The sequence below is a fragment of the Hippichthys cyanospilos genome, chromosome 3, assembly GCF_059441005.1.
Source record: "Hippichthys cyanospilos isolate Australia breed blue-spotted pipefish chromosome 3, RoL_Hcya_1.0, whole genome shotgun sequence".
Lineage (NCBI taxonomy): Eukaryota > Metazoa > Chordata > Actinopteri > Syngnathiformes > Syngnathidae > Hippichthys > Hippichthys cyanospilos.
The window spans coordinates 9,760,339-9,781,344 of record NC_142371.1 but is presented as its reverse complement, the minus strand read 5'-3'; the positions used below and the strand labels follow the sequence as shown (position 1 = coordinate 9,781,344).

At 39.4% G+C, this 21,006-nt stretch overlaps 1 protein-coding gene across 9 annotated transcripts in view; it reads left to right on the top strand.

The window, feature by feature from the left end:
• Positions 1–21,006, top strand: part of oxr1a (oxidation resistance 1a) — a 176,655-nt gene that overhangs the window by 89,067 nt on the left and 66,582 nt on the right. The window contains exon 1 of one of the 9 annotated variants that reach the window (XM_088411796.1): positions 12,139–12,471. The exons of 7 other annotated variants lie outside the window; for them this stretch is intronic. In XM_088411796.1, the coding sequence (XP_088267922.1) occupies positions 12,306–12,471 (166 nt within the window). In that variant the 5' untranslated portion in view covers positions 12,139–12,305. Of the gene's footprint in view, positions 1–12,138; positions 12,472–21,006 lie in introns of those variants that run through there. One more of the 9 variants, XM_088411790.1, reaches the window with a different exon arrangement.

Below are 21,006 nucleotides of genomic sequence, written 5' to 3'. Positions count from 1 at the left end.
AAAACCTCATATATTGAGACTATGTACCTAATGATGTGACCTAGGGAGTAAACATGATGGGAACATGATGACCCACTTTAAGATCTTTTCCATAAAGGTTAATTGTATGCTTAAGTCGTTCCCATATCACAGTAGTGCAGCTTTAATCCACGCTTGGTTACAGGCAGAAAATGTCAAATCTTGTTTTCTACTTTATGTTTTAATTAGGCTTTAAACAAATCTGTTTGGCTGGATGGGATTGGCAGATATTTTGCATTTAATGCAAAATTGTTGATTATAATGTAAATACAGTGTTCCCTATCTACTTTGGCTTCATCCTTCGCGGCCCTGGGTGCTGTTTGATTTAAAAAAAAAAAAAAAAGCTATGTTGCGGAGAGATGTGCTTCATGCCAAACAGATGATGTCACGCATGCCACAGGCACTCTTCTGATTACAACCTAGTGTGGAGCCTGCAGCTGACCAAGCATGTCAAGGAAGCAGGGTTTACACTTGAAATTCCTATTTATTCATTTATTTAATTCCAATTTTAAACAGCACTTTGCTTTGCACTTACTGTATTTTCTCTTTCCGCTTCGTTCTCCCTCACATCTGAGGTGGAGACTACTTGTCAACAGTCAACAGTTTGGACTGGAATGGCCAAACAATCTGTCAATCAACTCTTGAGCCCTCCTCCGTGATTGGCTCCCGGTCTAGGTCGGCGTCCGAGGGACATTACTCTGAGGGCAACTCCTTGCCCTCCGGGTTCCTGACTAAGGCCAAGGGAGGCAAAAAGGAAGGGATAACAGTACAGTTACTGTATTAGGTTTACTAATTAAATATTTAAGTAAATATGTGCACGGGAGTAATCTTTGAGGTGGAACCTACTTCACAGATTTCAATTCTCACTGTGGGTTTTTGGTCCCCATTAACTGTGAATAACGAGGGAACATTGTATGAAATGTTAGAGCAAATAATCTCATTCACACCAGGGACTTTCTGTGTTGCCAGTGGGTAGTCATGCAAATTTAGGCTTTTCATGGACTGGCTCAGTCAGTTTGTATTGGTGGTCAACTCTATAAATAAACAAGTTGTTCAAATAGATTAGATAGTGTAATCCATCTTCAAAACATTGACTGTTTAATGTTTGTGTTTTTTAACTGATCAATTATCTGTATTTAGATCTAAATTGCTGATCTTGGATAATCTAGTTTTAATTTCCCTTATATTTCTCTCAGAAGCTTTGATGTTATCTCAACCAAGGTACCTTCATTCAACAGCTTCTTTGTCACGTCGGGCCATGGCGGTTTGAGGAGGTGCGGGATGCGGAAAAGGCGGAACCAATAAAATGCAGGACTGACTGGGGTGGGCTCAAGTGAAGGGTGATTTAATAACAACAAAGGCAGGGTTGAAAGAATCGAAAAATACAAAGTACAAAACAAAAACGCTAAACTGAAGCTTACTGGGGGCGACAAGGAACAGGGGGCAGCACGGGAAGGAGGGCAACGTGCGGCAAGATGGCGAGGGGAAGACGTACAAAGACCCCAGAAGGGATGAGGCAAAACACTGGGGCTTAAATACTAACAGAACTAATGAAAATGCGAGACACCTGGGAACAACAAGGGGCGGGGTAGCTGACTGGAGGACACACACGGGCGACAGGTGAGGTTGATTACAGTAATGACACGCGGGGGAAAACACAGTGAACCTATAACTTAAACCAAACAACCTAAAACCCACAACAAAACACAGACAGATCATGACATTCTTAAAGTTTGGCTTTTTCAAACAAACAACAAAACAAAAAAAAATCAATGCACATAAAGACTATTTTGAGATGGTGGTTCTTGATATTACCAAGCCATAGAGGTTTGGTTATGGAATTCTTTGCTTGTCATCTTTCCACATCGGAGAAGGCAAAAACAAACCATGCTCAATAAACTGTGCATATAGTACAGAAAGATTTGATATTTTAAACGTCCAATCAAAAGGGTATTTCCAGTCATTATAAAAATGTGTGAGTTACCTTTGGCAGCAAGGTCAAAATATGAGCCAGCCAGATGGGCAGGCACACACATGGAATAAAAAGCAACTCTTATTCTCCGCCCTCCTCAATGTCAAGGCCATCTCTATGATGTCAGTGCTGCTACACATGTATGTCCTTTAGACATTCGCCTGGCATTTGTCATTTGTAAATGTCTCCTGAGATGATCCATGTGGCCCTTAAATCAATTCTGGGCTTTTAAGCAGCTCTTGTAACCTTCATGCTTTCAAAGGGGTGGGAGTGCTATCAAGACGGCTTGTAAGAATGCTCCAGATTCATGTTCCAAGGTTAAATGCAGATTTTTTTTTTCCTTCCACAACGAAACAAATTGGCATACATCAAAGCAAGTGTTGATCTAAATCCCTGAAAGTACCCACGGCAACGATACCAAGCTTTGTAGCTATTTCTATAGCTTGGTCAAGAACATTTACAATTCACAATATATGTTATAACATGGATGGATGGATGGATGGATACTATTCAAAAATTATTAAGGAAAGAAAGGAGCCTGTAACTGAATTTATGGCAGAGCTACAGTAAAAAAAAAAAATAAAAAAATAGATTTGGACACAGTTTATTGGACCGCAGGTATAATTACGTGTGTGGGGGTCTTTTCTTGATGGGTTCAATTTATAAATGCCATACAGCTAGTAATCTCACTGTTTCCCCACTTAGTTTGAAAAAGGCTCTCGCTCTCCTCTGCCTAGGATTGATTACATATAGCTCAAATGAAGAGTAAGCAGTTTTCCACAATCACACGCCGGGTCCAGCCTTCGTATTGATTCATTTAGCAGTGGAAAGAAAACAAGATCTGCCACTTCATATAACTGTTGATATTCGTTACCCTTATTCTCGTGAATTTATAGAGTGTTCATGCTTTTCTGCCAGCATTTAAGGCACATGTTAGCTGCACATCCACGTTGTGGTTATTTATTACGTACAAAGCATTGTAAATTATTCTATCTTGAGTTTTCTTACTTTAAACGCTTGATCAATGTACGGTACTGTTATTTCACAATAGTTGAGGCAAAATGCAAACAAGACTTCATAACACATTGATTGCATAGATCTAAGCAGTATTTGTTATATTAGTTCATTTTGCTCCAACACTCCAATCGTTGCATTTTTTTTTTTTTTAATTTAAAGCATAACCTGTATAGTATTTAAAAATATAGTCATGTTAGGACTCAACTATCACATTTCATGTGCCTAATGTCTTCTTTTTACTGATAAGGGGACGGAGCCACTGGCCGCACACCTGCTCTCCTTTGCAATCAAGGGGACTATTTAGGAGCGGCCGAACAATTAGCATGCATGCATATCCCAACAATCTACATGTATATAACTTGCCATACAGTATATCCTCAAATACCTGGATTCTTCAACTAGACTTGTTACCAGTCGTGTTAACACTCTAAATAATTCTGGACTGTGATGTTATTCAGGAGTTGTTGCAAAGTTGAAAATTCATGAGAAAGAGAATATGGAGCGAAGAGTGCCCTTTGGGTAAATACATATTTTTGTCCCGCTGTATAGAGTTAAAAAATGAGAAATGAATTCTTAAGCTCTGTAATTAATTAATCTAATCAGTCACTCATCCATGTTTTTTTTTTTTTTTTAATTTAACATTGTGATATTGCGGCAAATAATAAGATTGATATATAACAACAGAAATTTGGCTGCTGTCGTTACTTAACACTAGTTCCAAGTAGGGCTACACAATTAATCGAATTTTAATCGCGATCAAAATATTGACTGCCACGATAAATTAAGCTGATCCTCAGTGATATTAACATTTAAAAAGTCAAGCATTTTTCTTTAATTGCAAGTCAAATCAAGTCATTTGTCTTCCTACCACCAGGCGACAATGTTTCCCACATGTCAACATGAAAAAAGCTTTTCTCTCTCCAATATATTATTTACCTGTGTAAATATGGCATTGAGTTTCTCACCTGATTCCCAATATATACAGTGCTAGCTGTCAATTGACACCCATTTTGAAAAATCTGATTGGCAAAAAATTGGAATAATATCGGTTTGAAATGACCGAAAATTACATTTTGACTGCTAATTGATTAAAATTTGCTTGAAAGTCAACAATGTGCTTGGTTCTAAGTGGTCTTATTTTTTTTCTTTGGTTTGCACTCAGCAAGTAAGTATTTATTTAGATTATTATTATTATTTAAGAGAATCAAGACTTGAAACCCTGTATATGCTGCTTATTTAAAAAAAAGGCACTAAATAGACATGTTTGACCAATGATGAATAAATCGTGATTAATAATCATGATTTCAATATTGACCAATATAATGGTGATCATTATTTTGGCCATAATTATGTGGTTCTAGTTCCAAGTGCTGACTGCAACCTTCAGTTTCGATCATCAGGAGGAATGATGGTGTTTTCTTTTATCAATAGACAAATAATTAGAAAATTTTGTTAAAATAAAACATAATGCATCCTGTCTGTAGCAGTCATGCTTAAACGTGGGGTGTTCTCCAGTTCAGTTTGACAGTGTTGCTGTGACTCACTACATTTGCGTCTTTGTTGCCATCATTTGCCGCGTATCGTTCCTAATTCTCTTCTAGGTCCCCTTCACTAGAATGTCCAAAGCTGTGTATTGCACATGCTTCAGGGCCACATTTGCTATGCACTGGTTTATCCAAGAGGAAGAGTGGCGGAATGGATTTAGCCGACCACTGCGTTATGCCATCTTCTCGTACGGGTCACTGCTTTGGACATTCACTGGATGGCGGAGCTCTGTCAAACTGCGACAAAGAGGCGTAATGACGAAAGAAACAGTCTGTTTTGAATGATTTCCTTGTATCGGTTAGCACGAAGCGGAATGAATGTACGTATAGTTTGGAGGAAATAAAACTGGCATTACGAACAGCCAGTGCATTTCACATTGAAAAAACCTTTTTCATTCAGCTGTGTCTTTCAAATGTGTCACATTTATTATATTGCATTGTTGTAGAGACGATAGGCAACACTGATATATGTTGAGTGTAAGGTCATGACTGCTGCCCTCAAGTTCTGGACAGTTTGTTTTTGGGGACTTGTGAATCAGGGAAACATGGATATGACAGGCTGTGTGCAGGCCGGGGGCTCTATAATGTCATTTTTAATTGGCTGATGCATGTCTTGACAACTTCTGACCATTTCTGACCCTTGGAACAAGACCAAACATGGAATATATGATTTTTTTCCCCTGATATTATGATTGCTAAATAAAGGGGTATTTCTTTTCAACAAGGATTACTGTGTAATCTTGCCGTCATGATTTAATTAAAGGAAGCAAAAACTGTCCTCTTCAATTGATGAGTTTAATCAAACAATTAGAGCACCCAATGACATTTTAGTAAATTGTTGATTACCAGTACATGTATTTATTCTAATCACTTTTGAATTGTAATGTTAATAAATGTTAGCAAGTATCCTGTTTTTCACGTGCACCATTCATCGCAGGCTCAGTACAGAAAACACATCCATTTAATTTTCCTTTGGATGCGTGCACGAGTTGTAGACTTTAAAGATATATTTAAGACTTAGCATGCCAGTTGTTTTTAAGATGTCACGTGCTTAGTGACAAGAACCACATGTCAACTCCCACAGAATAGTAGGCAAAGGTGACTGAAGCTTTTGTCTTTTTTGTCATTTTTTCAACTTTTTCATTCATTAAGCGATTATTCACTATTACCAGCTGGTCTAGACATCCTAAATAACTTCTACATGAGGACTTTGCGTCATTGAGGCTACTTGCTTTTTCTTTTTCATTCCAATTGTATTCTAGAGATCCACAAGCAAATTACGGTACTCTTGATATTTTGGCTCGTTCTAGTATTTAATATTTTTGATGGACTTAATTGACCTGTTAACAAACATTAATAAATTTACTTCCGTTAAGGGGGGGGGGGGGGGGGGGGGGGGTGTAATTAAGTAATAACGTTGGCATAGTTTTACTTTTAATGCTCTAAGTTTCTATTTGCCTTTCAAGGTTAACTTAGAAATAAACAAAATAAAAAAACAATTATGTAAAAAGTGAAAACACATATTTAGCTTTCTCATCATCCCTGCTTCTGGATCTGGCGCTCTAGTAATCTTGGTTTTGGTTCAGCTGGAAAAATTTGACTAGTTTCATCATGTATTAGTGATTTTTTTCTAAATATTCCATTGCCATTTAATAAAGTTATGACTCTCGATGATGGGCTCATCTTGCACTCTCCTCGCATTATGTGATAACACCTCGGATGATGCAATATGTCCCTAGCTAATAATTTAACCAACAAATTATCCATTTACTTTGTCTCCTAGGGTGGTGAGATTCATTATCCAATTTAGTGTAGTTGTGGAGGCGACGATATCAGGTGATGGATGAGGAGTGTCCAGAGCAAGGACAGTTTTACAACAGACAAAGAGAGTGCAGAATCTCTTGCCACCTGTCTGTTTGGCTATAATTTCCTCTGATCCCACCGTGCACTTGGATTGTATAGCCTTTGGGGGAAATGCAGGGTGAAGAGGCTCATGTTGTGCAGCCAATGTACTTTTGAGCTCTTCTTGTGGCTTAGTGATTCATGGGAGGCTTTTTCAGCTAATGATGAAATATATGACGATGTCTGGTTTTAAAAGAAAGCAATTAACTCTGTCCCAAGAGTTCAACGCGGATAACAAAGTGGGAGCTGACATGATGGGGCATTTGTTTCGTGACTTTGCCTTGGTCACATGGCTACGCTGTCTGTCTCTTTTGTCATGGCGATTGTCAAGCCGTTAGTATAAGGTTGTGCTTCATTATTTCAATGAAATGTCAGTATGACTAGATCTTTGCCCTATAGCTGCTCTATGTATCCTCCCGCATATTGTACAGTATACTGGCCAAGAGAATTATTCAATTATACTTGAATTCAAATTGCTTCTGTATGCATGTTGAGCATCATTTCTAAACAGTGTGTTTGCTAAGAAGTCAAATGAGATGTGCGCATAAATAGAGCAGAGAAATGAAAAAAAGATTGAAGATGGGCGTGGGAGGCCTGTCTTTGGATGTGTTCTTCGTCCAAGACAGTGGTCATCATTCGTTGAGGTGGCCTCAGACAGCACAGACAACCACAGAGGATAAATGACCATGAGCGGGGGCTATGGAATTGGTGGTGAAAGATAGCTTGCTTGGACGCCACCAGTCATCAATCACCGCAAGCCGCTCTGCAGACCAATCCTAAGAGGGAAACATGGGCAACAGCAGTGAATTGAATTGTTGCAACAACAGGCCATTGTCGGACTTGAAGGCACAACTCATCAGCCATCACTTTCTTGTTGTCTTGTGCGTATTACCATGAGAACCATATATGAATATGTACACCAATTGGAAAGGTTTTTAGTAGGAAATGTTGTACTTGTTTTTTGTTACTCGGGATTATGGAGTCTTTATTTGCCCTTTCAACCTGTATGTTATGGTTTAATACGCTCACCTTCACAGCAATTACAGCATTTATTTATTTACTTATTGATTGTGTAATGCAGTAATCTAAGGTATTACTAACGTTGCAATATATATCCATTACAGTCACAGTAATATGACAATGCATTTTTTCCACCTCGGAAGCTTAAATTCTTAATTGGCCACTTTTTATGACTTTAAAGAGCATTGGCATTTCAGACTTTTCTGTGATGCCATTCACTCAGTCAGTAAGTGTTGCTTCTCCCGCTTTGACTTTAATTTTTGTCTTCGTATTGCCTCCTGGGATGGTCTGACCAGGTTGATTGCTCTTTATACGCAGGGTATGCTATCATTTAGCAGGGTATGGTATCATTTTGTAGGGAGCTGTCATCAGTGGGGGCCCCCATTTTGTGTCAGGCCATTGCAACATCAAGTGCATTTCATGTGTAAATCCACCACCAACAACAAAATAACACCCCCTCATTTTTATTTTTTTTCCATCCAGGCCCCACGGACTGTGGTTGCTATACCTGGATTAAATAAACACCGACCTCTATCAGCCACTCAAGTGACAATGACATCATGGCTCACCATGGCCAGTGTTCTAGAGCCATATAGGAAGAGGTTGTTCGGAACAATTCTATTCTAAGAGCATGCCCTTGAAAATTTTTAATGGAAAAGCAAACACACAGGGGCGGAACCAGTCTGTATTGGGGTAGAACCAGTACATTGAAAGAGGAAGTAATAATATTGTATTTAACAGGTTACTAAAACCTCAAATTACAAATAATTAATTTTTTGGGACATAGAAATCAGGTATGAACTGTCTTCTCAAAAGTATTTTCATGTGTATGTTAAATGAAGCAGTCCAATTTTTGCTCTTGACTGACTTCTTAGCAACTTGGCATGCCTTAGTAGTAGTGGTGACAGCAGTGGTGACAGTGGTGACATGCAGCATCCACTTCAACCTGTGGGCCTGGAAGGGGGCTCCTCCCACCTGTGGTCCCTTCTGGAGGTTTCTGATTTTCCCCAAATTGGGGTTTTTGAGTTTTTCCTTCCCCTTCTGGGAGCTTTGACAGGGGATGCTGTTGTGTACCTTACATTGAAAAGATGTCTCTGTATAACCTCTTTTCATTCTGTGAAGCCCTTTGAGACTTCGGTGATTTAGGGCTATATAAATAAAATTTGATTGATTGATTGATTGATGGTCATCTCCCAAACGAGAGGTTGTGGGTTTGATCTCCGTCCATTGTGACTATGTTGAAGTGTCCTTGAAACTCCCCAGTTTTTCTGATGCTGTGTCATCATTAGTTAAATGAGTAGTCAGTGTAAAAAAGGGTAGAAAAGTGCATTAAAAGTGAAAGAGCTTTACCATTTGAAAAACATTCATTATATGTAGATGAAGTGAACTACAGAGAATGAGATACCCTTTACTGTATTGAAAAAAAAAACATTTGCATAGCTCCCTTGCCTTGCATTTGTGTGAACGTCAACAAGCACAGTAAAATCTCATTTTTAATCTTTTCAATTTCTTTTCAGATGAAGAATTTTGGTCAGCATCATTATATGTTGAGAGACATGTACAAATCAGAAAACTGACATTTCCTGCTGTCATTTTATTGACACCATTTAGACTTATATAACCACAGTGTTGAAAAATTATTCCCCCAGATGATACGGTGAATCATTGTCACCAGTAGCACATGACATTTGATTATTTTATTCATTCATGAATATTTGTGTCCTGCTGTTAACGTAGAAAAACATGCTCAGCTGTGACACCTTTTGAGAGGCAAAGTTTCACATCCCTCAAGAGAGTCCACAAGAGGGTGGGATCCTCTGACAAGGGCTGTTAAACACCTTTGCTTGTTCCCATCTTTCTGAATGCCTTCTTCTGCTTTCTGTTCCACCTTCATTTGCCTTCCTCTTGTTCAGGCCTCTTGTATAGGCTGCAGGATAAATGAGCAGTGAAACCATGTTAAGTGGTACCTTCCTGTTAGATGCTCTACGAAATGTCACGTAAAATATCTGAGTTCAGAGAAAACAAACCCAATGTCCTCGTATATGTCATTGAGAGTTCACATTTACTGGACACTTAAAAAAAACCTGCAAAATGTGTTCACAAATGACTCTTTGTTTTGTTTTTTTCATATTAAGTAGAATAAGCAAGCTACTTAGTCAATTTGCTGCCAGTAGAAAATCATATCTTCTGTGGCATCGACGTTTGTTCTTCTGAAATACAAATGTTCTTTTTCTCTGAATTAAAATGCAGCCCACCTTGCTTCCAATAGGGGACTGCTAAGATTAACACTCAATCCCCGGTGCGGCACTTCCTATCTGATGACAAAACGTCACACACAAGACCCACTCAAGGCTATTTTGTTGGCAGCTCGATCACTTCGGGGAGTTGAATATGGATATTTGTACAGCAAGCTCTCAACATTTTGAAGTCATTTAAAAAACAATGTCTAGTTTCTAGTCCTTTCAAACTGAAATTGTCACATCATTACATTGTATCAACTCATGCATGCATATCAATATGTATTTGCTTGAATTCATTGAATCATACCTCAATATTATGACAAAGTTATAGTCAAAGTGCCCTTTTTTTCATAAACCGGACCAACTGTTATATTTTGTTCCATCAATGCATCCAGTATCTTAACCACTTCCTCACAGTTGCCAGCGTGCTTGAGCCTACCCCATGTTGTTTTGATTTGGCTTCCGTATCTTTGCCACAACATAAACCTATTTTTTTAATTAACTTTTACTTTAGCTTTTTTTGAGAAAGGAGGAGAAAACTTTGAAAATTTGCAACAGAGTTAGTTAGAGTTAGTGTAGTTGTGCAGCCAGCAAGTACAATACAATATACCATGTCAGGAAAAAGTTTGGAATCGATCTCTGATTCAAAGTAAGCAGCTTTTGCCCTGATAACACTTTTGCACATTTTCTTCAACAGCTTACAGCTGTGTATTATCAAGAAATTATAGCTTTTTTATAGTATATCCTAAATCCTATATTTGAACAGGAGTCAGATGAAACGACTCCCTCCTTAGATATTATGGATGATTTGATGGGCACTCTGAGAAGCTGGTCAGCAACACTGGATATCATTTAGCTACAAGGTTCTGTGGAGTGGCGTTGGGCCAGTGTGACACCCATCTGATTACACTGTCAATGTGCCAAGTGTACCAGCGGGGCGCCGTATAAGGTCAGAGAAAAAGACGGGGTCAGATGAAATCTTGTCACTACAAATTAATGTAATTTAGCCCATGCGTTGTTGTATGCAAAATTGTTTCAAATGTCAGTATTGCTCATCCATGTTTACTAAATCACGGTGTAATGTTGTGTAGTTGCCCTATTTGTCCTTGCAGGATTAAAATTACTCACTTTTCTATGCTAGTTTTTATGATAGAGGGTAAATGGGTGTAGTAACATCCGGGATAGGTTAAACATGACCAAAAAAACAAGCCCATTGGAGATATTAATAGCGGAGCTGCACTATGTGGTTAAATGATTCATGTGCAGCACTTTCTTCTAGGAGAAGATGCTTGGATATTGGTGCCTGAGGCTTTTAGCTGCATTGATGCATTGACATGTGTATTGTGTATGTTGTGTGTGTGTATTTTTGACTGTCTTTCCTGGATATCACATGGACCTCCTTTCATTGAATTGAGACGATTGGATGGCTTTTCTCAACAACAAGACCTTTTGGTTTATGTTATCTGAGTAAACCATTGGCAGAGAGCGATATTATATGAGGTAATCATGATTGAACAAAGCTGAAAACTCTTCAGTAGACGTTATTTATCTGTGAGCATAGGCCCTGCATTTATTCACACAAGATAACAGATGTAGAACAAATTGACCTTGTTCTGTGATTAAATCCTTGCGTGAAAATTAGAGCTGAATCTTACTACAACACAATATTAATTGCGTTTAGATTTTTGAAAAATAAAGGTATTTAATCAAATTCCTGCGACACTTGTGAGGATAAGCAGATCTAGAAAAATGGAGGGATGGATGGTTTTAAATAATATATGTGGTAGAACATAAATGAGGATAACGGTTATCTAGTGTATCACAGAATTAGACTAACAGAAAGATATACTTTAAACATATCATAGCCATCATTTTAAGAAATGAAAACCAACATGTGCATTGAGGTTATAATGCAAGAGGCTCAAACTCGATTTGAAATTTGTTGTTTCTCATGTTCCCTTAAGAAACAAACCAAATTAAAAAAAAAAAAAAAAAACTTGAAGGGCAATCAGGCCTTCACTTCTCATTGTCTCCAGCAGATGGGGAACATTAATTATTGAACTTGTCCTTGACATTAAATCTTACTATCTCCATTTTTAAAAGCTATCTCTAATCTTTTATGACACGAATTAATAATTGTATGTCGAATACTACAGTTGAGGTTGACAGTTTTACATCACTTTTGGTTCCGTGTCTAGCAATAACATCTGGGCCGTCACAATCCTGAGATATTTCAATTCCAGCCATCCATTTTCTTAACCACTGATCCAGCTCTATAGTGTGCATCGGTATTTTTATTGAAATTATTAGGTCGTCGTTAACGTTTAAAACTGCCAGTCTGCTGCCCAACTGCGCAACACAGCCGGTCTCCACTCGGGACAGCAAAAACGTGTGCTTGTGCGTTCGTGTGTGTGTGTGTGTGTGTGAGAGAGTGTGTTATGTGTTGACGTATGTAGTTCCTGTTTAGGAATGTGTGGACTGTCTGAAACTTTTAACAGCACGAGGGGGCTCGGTTCTGTTCCAAACTGTGGATGGCCGCGACCTATGCAACAATTACAAGGACCGTAGTTGTTGGTGAAGTTTTGTAGAATTATGGACTACCGCTACATTCTCTCGATGACGGGCAGCGGGGCGAGGGCTGTCAGGGACGTGATCGCCCACAGACTGTGGTCTGGATTCGGCCAGGAGGACAACGTCGTTTATGACCCGCACCTTACCGCGACGGCACTAAATGACGGTGCCGCTCACCCCAAAGAAGGTCAGTGAGACGTTACGCTTTCGTTGTCGGTAGTTTTGAGAAAATTGTCCATCGATTTGGCTAGGCTAGCCCAGCCCGTCAACGTATGCTCAGCTCCGCCAAATGCGATTTGGAAAAACTTCCATTATCGTATAATTAAGTGTCGTAACTTCCCATCGTTAAGTTTTATTACAACTTGCATTCTCGGATCTATTCTGTGCTTCATATACCGCGCGCGGTGGCCAGATGACAACTTGTTGACAGTTAGGCTGCCGCCACATTACATACGCTTCCGCTCAGTTTTTAAGCGAAGTAATGTTCGCAAGATCCGAGTCTCACCAGCAACTTACACGTGGACTTTTAAATTGTACGACACTGTTATGTTTTTGTTTGGTCTTTTTTTTTTCTTTGAGACGTCTCTTGAAAGACGTTTGCACAGCTGGCATGACGTCAGGAGAGAATGCTGACGCCCAGCTCCAATACTGACAAATTAACAGTTCAAAATCTTCCCAACAAATACTAAAATTAATAAATTACAGTGACAGTCTGTTCAATGTCAGAACAAAAACCACCTGTTATTCTACCTCTGAATTTTCTGTCATTTTCACATTCATTGATACCTTGATACTCTGCCTCAAAGCCTGCACATTTAAATAGTATGTCAGTCAAAACAACGTTAACCTCCGTGAGATTAAACATTAAGTATTTTGCCTGTGATGTATTCAATATAGTTTGAAAATGCATTGCAAATATTTTATTCTGATTTTATGTTTTACACATTACAACTCAATAGAAAAGTAACATAAATATAGCTATCCATGTTGGTAAGGTTACATTCAGGTAATGCAAGCATTGTTGGTGTCACATTATAATATAGATCAAATATTGGTTCTTAGGGTGTTTTTGCATTGTTGAATTGCCTCACCACCCAGCCCTACAAGAAGAACATTTGCGATTGTGGTGTTCCTGAATTGCAAGGGGCATGGTCAAGAGGCACCTTGATTTGCCTGAAGAAAAGGCTCTTGTGCAAGCATTAGCCAATAACCAATTGTGGAAGGGCCCACTATGTTGAAAAGAGATGGGAATAATTCAGCAGAACCTTGCACAAACAAATGAAAGCACAACACATTGGTAAAACACACATAACCAGTTCTCACCAATAAAACAAATCCTTTTTGTTCACCTAGTGTACCAGCCATTTTGAAAAGAGTTCCATTCAGCGATTTCCCAAATGTGACACATAACAATTGACAGGTTACAATGGCTGCACAATTTGTCCTGTTTGTCACGGGATGCTTAACTAAAAACTTTAGAACATTTTACATGAACTGGCAGTGGATACACAAACCCCATTCAGCCTGTGAGTTATGTCTCCATGCTTCAGGACATTTCTTGATGCCAATGGCATTTTATTTTTCTTCTTTATTAATGTGCTACATCCAAAGGCACATAAAACATTTAAACTCAAATAACTGTCATTGACATGACATGAGTTGTGAGCAAACAATCTCAGTTGAGAACATAAAGGATAAGTACGTATGTGTAATACAAGTTTTATGATCCGACAGCTCTCCTGTATAATGGGCTTGTTTTTCCGGCAGAAAAAAAATATTTTTGGCAAAACATAATTTATTTTTAATGTACTTTTTTTCAAAATACAGACAAATCAGAATCTGACCTCCATCCTTAATATTTGTGTTAGACTTGAGAGATTCCCGTCTGCATTTTTATTGGTGTACAATCAGTAGACTATCTGACCGAAAACAAATTTAGTCTCAAAAGGTCCAAAATACACAGCTAGTGCAAAAGAAGCGCTGTTGTTAGTTAGCACAACTGTAGTCTGCACTTGATTGAATTTAAAGTGGTCTGCAATTCATGTTGAGATGTCAAGCTCCGGAGCTCACTAGCAGGCAGGTTAATTGCTCCATCTAATTAGGGCAAAGATTAATCAGATGCATGCTCTGCTGCTCCTAAAATGCACGAATGGCATTTGGGTTCATTAGCTGTGCCTGTGTGGAAGTCCCCAGCAGAGGTTCATTGGTTATGTAGCCTATGGTCCCAAGGGTAAAAAGAGTAAAACAAAATAATCATCAAGTTGGTGTGGTTAAAAAAAGCATCATTCGTCAACATGCAAGTTCAAAGCCTGTAAAGGGTGGCTATCCAGGGTTATCACATTGGATTATGTACTAATCAGTGGAGATTATAACCCAACATACTGCATAGCTACTCTCAACCATTAGCCCAAATAAAGAAAGTGAAATAAAACACTCCATCGTTGCCTGGGTCAACGATTGAAGGAATAAAATGAATAGTTGCAATTAGGATGAATCAAAACAGGGGTTGGGAACGCCAGTTCCTCGAGAACCGTATCCTGCCTACTTTTGATGTCTCTTTCTGTCTGTCTCTCTCTCTCTCTCTCTCTCTCTCTCTCTCTCTCTCTCTCTCTCTCTCTCAACATACCTGATTGAAATGGTCAGGTCATCAGCAAATGTCGACATAGGGACACGTTGAAAATAAGCAGGATATGGCTTTTGAGGAACTGGATTTCTCTACTGCTTAATCAATATAATATTATTTGCAAGTTTACATACTTACAATTGCTGCGCATATGTATGTTTACATATTTGTGATGTCCCACCCAAGTGCATGGCCATGCAGGTTTAGACAAAATGATTTTGTTACAATTTCACACAAATATATTCTAAGCTCATGGAAACGAACTCACAAACTGCCCCCTACAAAGTTTCACTATCCCCACCACAGCACCCTCAACCTCCAAGCCTGTCTATCCCAAGCAGTTTCTGTACAGCAAAGACCCCCAACCACCGGTTCGAAGCTCAGCACCGGTCTGTTGATCAACTGGTACCGGGTCAAATGGGTTGCACTCGAAATATGAACTATTTCTGTATTATGTATTATCAGAGTCTAAAAGCTATTTTATTTTGAAAACTGGCCAGGTTCTCTTGGATTAATTTCAGTCACAAATATGAGAAATGAGTAAGAAACAGATGTCTTTGAGAAGAGGGAAAATTCCCAGTCAAGAGACAGATGATGCGCCTACAACCTCAAAGAAAATGAAAGATTTTAACAGGCAAAGCCAAGAGTCCTACTTGGAAGAATGACTTTTTGCAGTAAGGACTTCAAGCGCTACTTCATCCAAAAAGAACCCACAAACCAAAAAGGAATGGATTCTTTACCTTTTTGTTACCAGAGTAGCTCACCTCAAGTGTTTTTGAGTCTCCTGATTTCCCATCTATGTAGAGACAGAAGCTGAGGGCTCTCATTAGTTTGTGCACTTCATAGAGTTTTAGTATGTTGACGTACTATACCACCAAACAGCACAGTGACTACTTGTCCCTCTTTACAGTAAATAGTAGGGTGTGACAAAATAAATCAATTCACAGAAGCATCAAGATTCTCATTTAGTATGATTTAAATTCACTTAATATGTCAATAAATCGATATAGATACAAAGAAATTCATCAGTTTCCTTCTGGCATCCATACTTCGTTAGAGGCATGCTGTGCCATGATTCTCACTATGCAGCCCGTTCTGGAAAGTCAAGTCTGTGTGACAGGATGCACAAAAACAAACAATGGAGGCAATTCAAAGGCTCTCTCCTCATTTTATGCAGTCTTGTCACGTTTTGCAAACTCATTTGACGCACGAAAGCTACACGGCCACGAATGTGAATGCAATGTTTCTGAAATGTATGATGATTCTTTGCACATCCATATATTGAAACGGAAATTATTTTTAATCGGATCGAGTCATTTTGAAATAGTATTGTTTTGAATCAAAAATCCACTAGGAGAGCCCCAAATCAGAATCTAATCGAATCGGGAGACAGTCAAACAGTCCTACCCCTAATAAATAGGCTTAGTGATTCCTGAAAAGTCTGGACACCTGTAATCAATCAATCAACCAATCAAATTTTATTTGACGTATGAGCGCGTTGCCCATAGTAGACGCGCGCACACTGACGGTGATGTTTTAGGTGTCGTAAAGCGAAAAAATGGCGGACGGTGTGGCCAAAAAAACTTTGCGGTCCACGTCGTAAAGTGAAAAAGAACGTCAGGCAGGAACGTCATAAACAGGGGGTCCACTGTGTATGATTTCCATACATGAGAGCATACGTATGCAATAGAATAGCAGCTTTAAATCACAATTTCTTAACAGGATCCTGTGGTTCTCGCTCAATAAGAGAATCTGATAATGCAGGGTTGTATTTCCCATAGCTGAGCTCATCACTTCTGCTATTTATTGGTGATGTAACCTGAGAGGTTAGTGTTGCTGCCGAAACTCTGTGTTGCTCGGTGCTTCACAAAGGAAACACTGTGAGATAAAGATACATTTATGGACCAGAAAAGTGTGCAGTATGATGAGTTTCGGCAAAAAAATTATGTTCATTATTGTGTTTGAGTTCCAGCAAATATGCACCAGCTGTTAAGGACAATGTAATCAGATGTAAAGTACAGTATTCACAAATAGCTACAGTAGGGTTAGTTAGTTAGGGTTATTTTAGTAGTTCAATAGTTCAGAAAATGTTCGAAGATACTCATGTCAAACACTGCTAATTAACTTAAAACTCCCAGAGCATTTAAATAATCTCAGAGTCTGGTTTAGTAGCCTCCACAATCATGAAGAATATTGCGTACCTGACTGATATCCAGAAGACAATCACCGACATCCAGTCTTTTCAAGGAGGATAAATTACAGTGGGTTATGGCATAAAAAACTGTGGCTTTTTACACAGTTCGGTTTGGTTGAATGAAAATGGGTGGTAGAAAAGATATGCAAGAAGCAGCAATAACCACTGCCTTCAAAGGATTGTCAAAAGTAACCCTTTCAGAATTTGGGGGAAGGTCAACGGGAGGTTTGAGTTGATGCATCAAGAGCTACCTTGCATAGTCATGTCAAGGAATTTGGGCGGAATTGTCACATGCAGAATGGCAAGCCTTAAGCCAGGGGGAGTGTCTCTTAGTTTCAAACTACTTCTGAACCGGAGAACCAATATTTTACAAATATCTTACCCAGGCTTAGGAAAACTTGGCCTCACTGCTGTAAAGCCCTATTTTCAGATGAAAGTAAATCCATTTTGCAATACTGTTCCATTCACCCACATCAAATGCGGCCAACTTTACGGTCCGCTGGTAAAAATGTCATCCGATCCCATGGAACAAGCATCTTTTAATTTGTATGTACATGGATGTGACAGCAGTATTTCGGTGGCCCAAGTTCAAATCCACCTCGCTCTGGCCTTCTCCCCAAGTCCATTTGGGGTCTCTCTGAGCACTCTGGCTTCTTCCCACATTCAAAAACTATGCATGGCATGTGAATTTGACATACTAAATAGTCCATAGGTGTGATTGGGCACATGAATGGCTGTTCATCTTTTTGCGCCTTGCAGTTGGCTGGCAACCAGTTCAGGGTATCCCCCACCTACTGCCCATAGACAGTTGGGATAGGCACCAGCAGGCTTGCGACCCTAATGAGGATAAGTGGCTAAAGAAAATGGATAGATGGATACAGCATTTATATACTGTATTTATTGATTTGATACACACCATGAAAACATACGTACCAAGAAAGCAACATTTTGTCACACACTAATTGAATGCTACAAATTCCAAAGTGAGACAAAACACACCAAATTTTTGTGGATGACAATTCAATAGCTATAGTACGCTTTTATTTTGAAATTGGAATTCACATCTGTTGTGGCACAGAGCCAAGCTTGACTGTCCTTGCAACTCCACTGTCATCACATTGCAGAGCTACTGACCTCAACACACTATTGTTAAGCCGCTACAAAATTATGCTGTTTGTGTATATGCCATGCCACAAGTCTCCAGTGTTGGCGCTACCCTCTAACAAAATGGTGCATATGCTGCATTCACAGGCAGTTAGGCATTTCAAACTTGGACAGAAAAAACATCCATCAGTGCATTAAACTACAAAAATAAATGAAGTTTTTCAAGGAATTCCAATTTGTGGAATGCATCTCTCAGCCTATGTAGGATTAGACAATAAATACATTCATGTCAGATTTAGTCCTGAGCCCAGCCCCTCATGACCAAGCTGTGACTTCGGTCACACAGCAATACCCGTCACACCAAAGGTATTCAGATTCACAGAGTGCATGTGACACTAAGCTCAAGGCAAAGATCTTTAGGTTGGTTGAAAGACAGGAAAACTCTATTCTAAGATGTTTTGTAAAACTGGCTCAAAATGTGTTTCCAGTGATACACACACTGAGAATATAAATTATATTATCCATTAACCTCTGAATTTTGCCTTTGTACAAAACTTTACTACATTACCTGGACAGAGAGAAGGCCAAATAATGATGTAATTTATTTTCCAACAAATATTTACTAGGGCTGCGCAATTAATCGAATTTTAAACGCAATCACAATATTGGTTGCCATGCTTAATTAAGCTGATCCTCGCCAATGTTATTTAAAAAGCCAGCTACCATATGTATGTCAAATCAAGCACTTTTTCATCCAACCAACAGGGGGCAAAGTTTCACACGTTTGTATGATAAAAGCTTCTGCTCTCTCACCTAATATATCATTTATTAGTGTGAAATAGTGTTTTGAGTTTCTCACCTGATTCTTAATATGCAGTATATCATCCTAGCTGTCAATTGAGACCCGTATTGAAAAATCCGAGAATAAATTCGAGATGAAATGACCGAAAATGACATTTTGACTGCCAATTGATTAAAATTTGCTTAATGGGCTTGGTCCTAAATAGACTTTTATTTGTTTTTTCATTAGTTTGCACTGAGCAAATAAGTTAGCTTAGTTGCCCTATGTTCTAAGTTTTTGCTATATACGTCTTGGGTGATTTTTAAAAAAAATTATTTTATGTATTTATTTTAGTGTATTATTATTATTATTATTATTATTATTATTAATGTGTGTAAGTATCAGGTCTTGTTTATATACTGCTCATTAAAAAATGGGGCAATAAATAGACATTTTTGTCCAAACATGATGAATATTCATGATTAATAATTGTGATTTCAATCTTGACCAAAACAGTGATTATTATTTTGGCCATAATCGTGCAGCTCTAGTATGTACTGTATTTATAATATTGCAAGATAATGCACACCATTATAATACCACACACACCCTAGTTCAATATCAGAGTTTAAAAGAAATGCCTTTTATAGAGGCTACCATATCCTTTTTTTCAGGGCCAATAACGATTATCAGTAGTCAGCAGGGTCAATAACCAATATTTGAAGCCAATATTCTACAACATCACGTGAACAATGGGAACAGTGCCACTTGATTGGCAGACCGGGGTGGTGGTCTCCCTTTTCATGAATGCGGACCGGAGGGTATGTTCCAACTATAGAGGGATCATAAACCTCAGCTTTTCAATTAAGTCTGTGGCGGGGTGCTGTAGAGGAGGGTTTTTCAGGAAATCGAACCTCGGATTCAGGAGGAGCAGTGTGGTTTTCGTCCCGGTTGTGGAACAGGACCAGCTCTACACCCTTGGCAGGATGCTTCAGGGCTTAAGGGTACATGGGAGTTTTCCCAACCTTTTTACATGTGTCTTGTGGACTTAGAAAAGGCGTTTGACCATGTCCCTCGGGTAGTCCTGTGGAGGGTGCTTCGGGAATATGGGTACCATTTGTATGGGTACCATGTCAGAGTTTGGTCCGCATTGCCGGTCGTAAGTCGGATTTGTTTTCAGTGAGGGTCAGACTCCACCAAGGGTGGCCTTTGTCAACGATTCTGTTTTTCTTTTATGGACAGAATTTCCAGGCGGAGCTGAAGTGTTGAGGAGGTGCGGTTTGGAAGCCTTAGCGTTGCATTTCTGCTGTTTGCAGATGATGTGGTGTTGTTTGGTTTCCACAGACAGTGACTTTCAACTCTTACAGGAGCTGTTCTCAGCTGTGTGAAGCGGCTGGGATGAAGATCAGTACCTCCCATTTTGAGATCATAGTCTCATTCAGAAAAGCGTGGAATACCCACTCAGTGATGAGGTCCTGCCCCAACTGAAGGAGTTCAAGCATCTTAGGGTCTTGTTCATGGGTGAGGATAGGATGGAATGGGAGACTCACAGGCAGATCGGTGCAACGTCTGCTGTGACGCGGACGCTGTACCTGTCTGTTTACCAACTAATTTATTTTCTTGTCCTCACCTATGGCCACAAGCCGTCGGCTGTGACCGCAATAGCGAGATCCTGGATACAAGCACCCGAAATGAGTTTCTTCAGGATGTCCGGGCTTTCTTTTAGAGATAGAAAGAGAAGCTCAGTTGTCCGGGAGGAAGTCTGTGTCTAGCAGCTGCTCCTCCACGTTTAGAGGCTCCGGCATGTGGTTAGGATGCCTCCTGGACGCCTAACGAGTGAGGCACGTCCCACAGGGAGCAGGACACTCTGGAGAGACTATGTCTTTGGCTGGCCTGGGAAAGCCTGGGAATCCTCACGGAGGAGCTGGCCAAGTCTGGGCTTTCCTTTTGAAACTGCTGCCCACACAACCCGACAGCGAATATAGGGTTAGTTGATCAAAGGATGGATGGATCAAAATTC